The sequence below is a fragment of the Austrofundulus limnaeus genome, unplaced genomic scaffold (assembly GCF_001266775.1).
Source record: "Austrofundulus limnaeus strain Quisiro unplaced genomic scaffold, Austrofundulus_limnaeus-1.0 Scaffold7, whole genome shotgun sequence".
NCBI lineage: Eukaryota > Metazoa > Chordata > Actinopteri > Cyprinodontiformes > Rivulidae > Austrofundulus > Austrofundulus limnaeus.
The window spans coordinates 3,690,616-3,697,900 of NW_013952409.1; the positions used below are offsets into that span (position 1 = coordinate 3,690,616).

Here is a 7,285-nt window from a genome sequence, read left to right on the forward strand (position 1 = left end):
TTATTATTCAGTATAAAGGTAATTAAAGAAATAATTTTCTTTGTAAAGGTCTCTGATACTTAAGTACAATCATAAAATCTACAAAGCAAACATAAAGTGAGTTATGTTTTTTTAATTGATGACCAACTGGAATTTTATTGTTTTATAATAGATGAGCAAAAGTCACAAAAACTGAATGGATGGACTCAGCAGTTCTTTAGTTGGGGTGATGCTGGGTCAGTATTGATGGGAAACTGTAATGAAGGAAGTGATTTTTCCCCCCATGTAGCAAGACAAAGCGCTCTTGTGATCTGACCTTTAGAACTCAYGTCATCTACACCTAAAAATGTTCTGAAAAAGTAAAAACAAAAACTGCATGAACCAAATGAGGAATGGACGACTCCTGAGTTGACCGCAGCTGTTGCAAAACGAAGCAGTTTCACAACACCTGAGTTGACCACAGGTGTTACAAAACTCTATAGTTTCTTCAAACTTTTGAGTTTCACATCCATTAAAAGAATTACAGATATTTGAGGGGACTCAAAAATATCAGCTGAGAAAAATTCAGGTGTGCAAAAATATTTATAAATGKCTCACTTATCTGCAAAAAAAGCTCACAAAGCCAAAAATAAAGTACAAGTGAATGAAAATAACTGAGATCAAATTAAATGAGGTTTGTTTCTTTATCACAGTGACCTGAAATTATATTTAAACATACATTAAAATGTAAAGCAGAAGGATAAAAGGACAAATGAAAGGGATGGAGCTGGAGGTTCATCAGGTCACATTTAAGTTCATGTTGATGAGAAACTGAAAGGTAAACTCTAAATGTTTTATACCTTTCAAAAGAAAACCTTCGGGATGTTTCTGAATCAACAGGATGAACAAAACAGAGAACGAGTCCTGAGTTGACCACAGTTGTTCTGAAACTTCACAGTTTCTCATTGTTCAGAGTTTCAACCGGTTACCGGAGATGGTGACATTTTACAGCTTATCAGCTGAGGAAAAACATCCATCCTCCAATCCATCCATCCATCCATCTATCTATCTATCCATCCTCCAATCCATCCATCCATCCTCCAATCCATCCATCCATCCATCCATCCATCATCCATATATCAACACATCCATCCTCCAATCAATCCATCCATCCATCCATCCATCCATCCATCCATCCATCCATCCATCCATCCATCCATCCATCCATCCATCCATCCTCCAATCCATCCATCCATCCATCCATCCATCCTTCATCCATATATCAACACATCCATCCTCCAATCCATCCATCCATCCATCCATCCATCCTTCCATCCACCAATCCATCCATCCATCCACCAATCAATCCATCCATCCATCCATCCATCCATTCATCCACCAATCTATCCATCCATCATCCATCCATCCACCAATCAATCCATCCATCCGTCCGTCCGTCCATCCATCCATCCATCCATCCATCCATCCATCCATCCATCATCCATCCATCCACCAATCAATCCATCCATCCATCCATCCATTCATCCATCCATCATCCATCTATCCATCCATCCACCAATCTATCCATCCATCATCCATCCATCCACCAATCAATCCATCCATCCATCCATCCGTCCGTCCGTCCATCCATCCATCCATCCATCCATCCATCCATCCATCCATCCATCCATCCACCAATCCATCCATCCTTCCGTCCGTCCGTCCATCCATCCATCCATCCATCCATCCATCCGTCCGTCCGTCCATCCATCCATCCATCCATCCATCCATCCATCCATCCAAAAACCTCTGGATTCAAAGTAGTGACCACAGCCAACTGAACATATAGCTAAGGGTCATTACCAGCACATTTTCTCATAGTGAAAAAGTGCAATATTGAATGACATTTTGCATGACTATATTTCACATTTTAACCAAAACTCATTCTATAATTTCTCACAAAAACACGATACCAACTTCAAATGTGTCGATTGATATGCACTTCATTAATTTAAATAATGTTGGCCTTTTATTACTAAATGTTTCTGACACCTTTGTGCAAAGGTTAGAACCTACAAAGCAAAACAACATAATTTTATTAAATCAAAGTTTTCTTTGTTGAAGCTGGAATCCGTTGATTTTCTCTCAGCCTCTTGTTGATGGGAAGCTGAGTCATGTAGTTTCAACTTGAATTTTTACCGATGTTCAGCAATAAATTTACAGAAAATAAATGAGGAATAGGTGACTCGTGAGGTCTTGTGAAACTCTGCAGTTTCTCATTTTTGTGGGTTTTACATCCCTGTGAAATCGTTCAGGTTTCTGTGGTGACGTGTGTCAAACACCAGAGGGCCTGTTGGCAGTATTTCAGAGTAAGTGGGGAAGAAGGAGGTATTTTGTGTCGACCTCTCCTTCTGTAAACATGATGCTGCTGTTGCTGTTGCTCCTGACGTCCACTGTGAGTTAAACTTTAACTTTAATCTTTAAAATTGAAAGAAAATATAAAGAGTTATGACATGAAAATCAGATTTTCTATCTTTCTCATTTGATTCTTTACAAAGTGATAAGGCTTCAGCTGTAGATCACAGGTTCAGTGTGTGTGTCTGCAGGAAGCTGGCCAGGCTCAGCGTGTGCTCGGCCTGAAGAAGGACGATGCGTGTCAGTGTGAGGTCAACTCCACGGCGTGGTCTTTTCCTGTTCTGGAGTACGAGGCCGTACTGCAGGAGGTTCAGAMCTGTGATCAATCTCTGAGCAGTCTGCAGGAACAGGTAGAAACTCTTCATCGTTACTGCTTGTAAATTACTCTCATTTCAGATAGATTTGCACTGACTAAAAGAATTGAGTTTTTCAAATTTACAAATAGAAAGTAAGCAAATATTTCAAAAGTTCATTACTTAAAATATATATTTTTTGTTTATGATGAGTTTTAATCACTGTAGCTAAAAGCTAAAAATAGCAGAATGCTTACTGCTTACTTGTTTTAATATTGTTTAATGTGTTTTCTGTGTATTGTTATTGTAGTTCGATTGTTTGAAGAGGAACTGTGATTTGTGTTTTGTCTAAAGTGTTTAAATCAAAGTTAAAATCTCATAGATGCAGTTCAGCTGCAGCGTTTGATCCAGACAGAGTTTCAGAGACTTGACAGAGAAATACACTTGTTTGTTTCTCTGCAGTTGACGGTCTCCATCCAGCGTCTTCCTCAGATTCAGGCTCAGGTGGAGAACATGACCGCTCGACTGCAGCCCTTTCAGTACCTTCRTCACAAGGGTCTGTACACAGTTTTGTCTCTGCGCCTGCTGGGCCAGGAGCTCAGCCGGCTGGAGGCAGACATCAGTATGACTCACTCACAGATGAACAATGCCCAGACACAGAAACTCTCCAAAGAGGTACAGCAAACTACAGAAATATACAGTTTCATTCATGGATATTACGTTCACCGTGTGTATTTGTGTGTGTGTATGTTAGGTGAGTAAACTGCGTACAACTGTTGAGAGGATGCAAGTCTCCGACACGGTTAACATGAAGACTGTGAAAGAAAATCTGCGCTACCTAAAGAACAGTGTGGAGTCCTGCAAGACAATCCCCAAAGATTTCAGAGGTACAAGATATTTGCTGACATCACTCATTATGTGATTATTGTTTTGGGTGGGGGTCCGAGGGGGTTGGGGGGGTTTCATTGATGGACCCGATGGATAGCCCTTAATCAGAGCTAAACAAGAAATAAATGTGAAGCTCCTAGGTTGAATAGTTTTTGTGTTGTAAGCCTTTTCTTAAGTCCAGAGCCCCCTTTTTCAGATGGAGTGGGGGTTTGGGGGGCTCATTGGTGGACCCAATGGATAGCCCTTCACCAGAGATAAACAAAAAAATTAAAATTAAAATTAATAAAAAATAATAATAAATTAAATAAAAAAATCTAAAGCTCCTATGTTGAATAGTTTTGAGTTATAAGCATTTTGTATGTCCAGACACCCCCATTTTAGACGGAGCCCCCTCCTGAAATATGGGGTCTACCTTAAAATTGTTGGCTGGTGCAGTGTAGGTCGGACAAATTTCATGTTGATCGAGTTCCATGCTACGTTTGACCAAAATTCACAGAAAATAAATAAATAAATAAATAAAAATAAACAGTACGAAAACAATATGACCGTGCGGGGGCCATATTAAAGCAGCATAATAGTCTGTAGGCTAAAATACACTTTTGAAAGCAAAAAAAATCCTTATGTCCAGTAAACCTAATGCTAAAATGTTTTCACCCTGTGTTGTAGGCCAGCATTCATACTGCCTGAAGGGTCTGATCACAGGCATCAGTGAGCCCGTCACAACCAAAGTCAGTCCGTACGGTAAGAGCTACATCTCAGGTTCGTGGGGTAAGCAGGCAAAGATGGACAGCGAGGGGGAAAAGAACAGCTACTGGGTTCAAGCTCTGGTCAACAGCCATATCTATGGAAACACCCTGCGGGTTTACCAAACCTACACAGACTTCATAGCTTCTGTTAACCACAAGGACTTTACCTTGGCTCCATCTCACACTCACACCAACTCCATTGAGGGTCCCAGTGCTGTCCTGTACGGAGAGGCTCTGTACTATCACTGCTACCGCTCTGCAGACATCTGCCGCTACGACCTGAAGACAAACACTGTCAAACGGGTGACGCTTCCAGGCACCGGTGTGGGCTTCAACAACAAGTTCCCTTACTGTTACTATGACTGCCGCGCTAACAGCGACGTGGACCTGGAGGCAGATGAGACCGGACTGTGGGCGATCTATGCCACTCTGGGTAATCACGGCAACCTTGTGGTGAGTAGGCTGGTTTGGGACGATGATGCTCAGACTCTCAACGTGTCGCAGACGTGGGAGACGAGGCTGTTCAAGAGGGCAGTGAGCAACGCCTTCATGGTGTGCGGCGTGCTGTACGCCACTCGATACGTGGACGAATACCAGGAGGACGTGTTCTATGCCTTCGACACAGCCTCGGGGAAAGAAGAGAACTCACTTTCACTGACGATGCAGAAGATAGCTAAAGGAGTGGCCAGTCTGAGCTACAACCCCCTGGACAGGCAGATCTACATGTACAACGATGGATACCTTCTGACCTATCAGGCTCACTTCTGATTTGATGCTTTCATGTACTTTTCATTTATTCATTTAAGTTCTCTTATTGCATTAAATTTACTTAAAAATTACAATAAAAGACGTGTTTTTTCTCCAAAATTGCTGTCTAATAGATCCTCATGATCAGTTTTACTGTCGTTTTTCCTATTTTGACTTTTGTCTCTTGTTAGTCCACCTTTTTCAACCACAATTAAATTCACTCTATCTAGGAGGCACAATAGATACTATTTATTTTTTACAATAACAAGCTGGAATGAAAACAAGCAAAAATGAAATAAAAGTAACGACTTTCTACTTCTTGTCTTTTTTAAAAATGTAAGAAGTAGAAAGTACAGATAATTATGAGAAAATGTAACAAGTAAGTAAAAAGTAGGCTGAAAAATAATTACTCAAGTAAAATACAGATACCCAACAATTCAAAGTACAGTTACAAAGTATGTCTAAGTTGCTTTACAACTCTGATAGTGGAACATCCTGACCCTGAGGTTGACCCTTTGACCTTTGTCAACCTCTCCACTGTCCGAGATTAAAATGGTTTAACCTGTGTCTGACTGGACCGGCAGCGTTGTCGCCTACTCATTTCCAGAGGTGAGCCAGCAGAGAAAGGGTCTTCTGATGAGAGGTACTGAAGTTAGCTGGACCGAGATCTACCCGGCCTCATCTGGCTCACCAAAGGCACTCACTGAATTAATTAAACATAACCAAAGTTAGCTCTCCATTCTTGCTCTTTGTCCTTTCTTTAAAACCTCTCTTTAAATCTTTCTCTGTCTGACCCTCGTCACTCCTCTCTCTCTCTCTCTCTCTCTCTCTCTCTCTCACACACACACACACACACACAAAACTCATTCTGGGTTTAAAGTATAGAGTTAATTAAAGCTGGTTTATCTGTTTTAATTAGAAATAAATCTGTTAACCTGTTTAGTACTTGGCTGTTTAAGTTTGAGCTAATTACCTGTCAAGAACAAAACCTGTAATCCACTCTAATCAGTTATTTGTAATATTTCTTTTAATTTAATTTGAAATAAAACCCCGATCGCGTTGTGGCGGTGATAAAACACATTTAACATCTCTTGTTGGTTTTCTGTGGTTTTGGGAGCCCTAWCGCTTCAATCGGTTCTCCGGGCCCATTGATAAACTGAGTTATTATTGATAACTACTGGAGATAACTACACTGATGACAAGATAGAACATAATAAGTAATATAGCATGAGTGCAGCTGAACTTCCACAATGATTCTGTCAATATTTGGTTGTTAAGCCTGTAGTTGATGGCATGCATGAAAATTTGGAGTTCTGGTGAATCATGAGGATTCAGAAGCAGCTATGAATCTTTTTCACCACTAGAGTGTGCTGCATGGCTAAAAGCTTGACTGCCTCGCATTGAAGCATTTCAGATCAAAAGAATATTAGAGCTTGTAGTACTTTACATTATTTATTTCTGGATTTACTGAGTGTTAGTGATTGAAGACCCAGTGAAGAAAGCTGAGCCTATTTAGGTTCAAGTACAGTTAGTTGAATGTTATGATGTCAACTATTACTAATCATGTGCTTTGCAATACATTTCTCCTAAAAGCCTTTTTTATTGTTTAAAACAGCCCCCTTTTACTCAAACAAAACCTTGTAAGAGACTATAAAYCCATCAGGGTATGCATGCAGCATCTGGTCCACTGGACTGTAGTTTAAGGMGTAAATGTTAGGTTTCATTTTGTTTAAGAAGATTCCCACATTGAAGCTCTCCTTCCCTGTTGTGGTGTCAGAAGAGTAAAATATCTCCTCCACAGTGGCGCTGACAAAGCGTGTGGCGTAGAGGTCGCCGCAGATTTGATTGAGCAACGGTGACGCCTCCCAAACCTCCACCTTGGACAGAACCAGGTTTCCAAAGTCCTGATTGGTGGTGTAGATCACCTGAACTGAAACTGTTGCATTAGGTTGTTTGCTATTTTATTTCCCATTGAAGTGAAAGTTGATTCCCTCATGTGAATCGTAAAACATAAATTAATAACTATTTAGCAGACAATATTGTACCAAACTATCAGCATTTAGATTTCTTGGATAGGTACATGAAGTTAGACTACAAATTTGTCAGAGAAAATCTCTTCTGAGGAGCACAGACAGGATTTTTAATTTAGCTTTAATTTTACATTTACTAAGGAGGAGAAGCAGGAAGCGTGAAAAGAAGTGTATTTTGATTATACCTTTGGAGTTCAATTCAGTTCAA

At 40.3% G+C, this 7,285-nt stretch overlaps 1 protein-coding gene across 1 annotated transcript; it reads left to right on the top strand.

Annotated features, from left to right (window-relative positions):
• Positions 1-2,553: 2,553 nt before the first annotated feature.
• Positions 2,554-5,194, top strand: LOC106536147 (olfactomedin-4; the record flags this gene model as incomplete). The annotated part of the gene is given in 4 exon segments (XM_014033348.1): positions 2,554-2,723; positions 3,129-3,341; positions 3,421-3,553; positions 4,221-5,194. Coding segments are annotated over 3 exon segments (1,143 nt in total). The 3' UTR covers positions 5,069-5,194.
• Between the last annotated feature and the right edge of the window lie 2,091 nt (positions 5,195-7,285).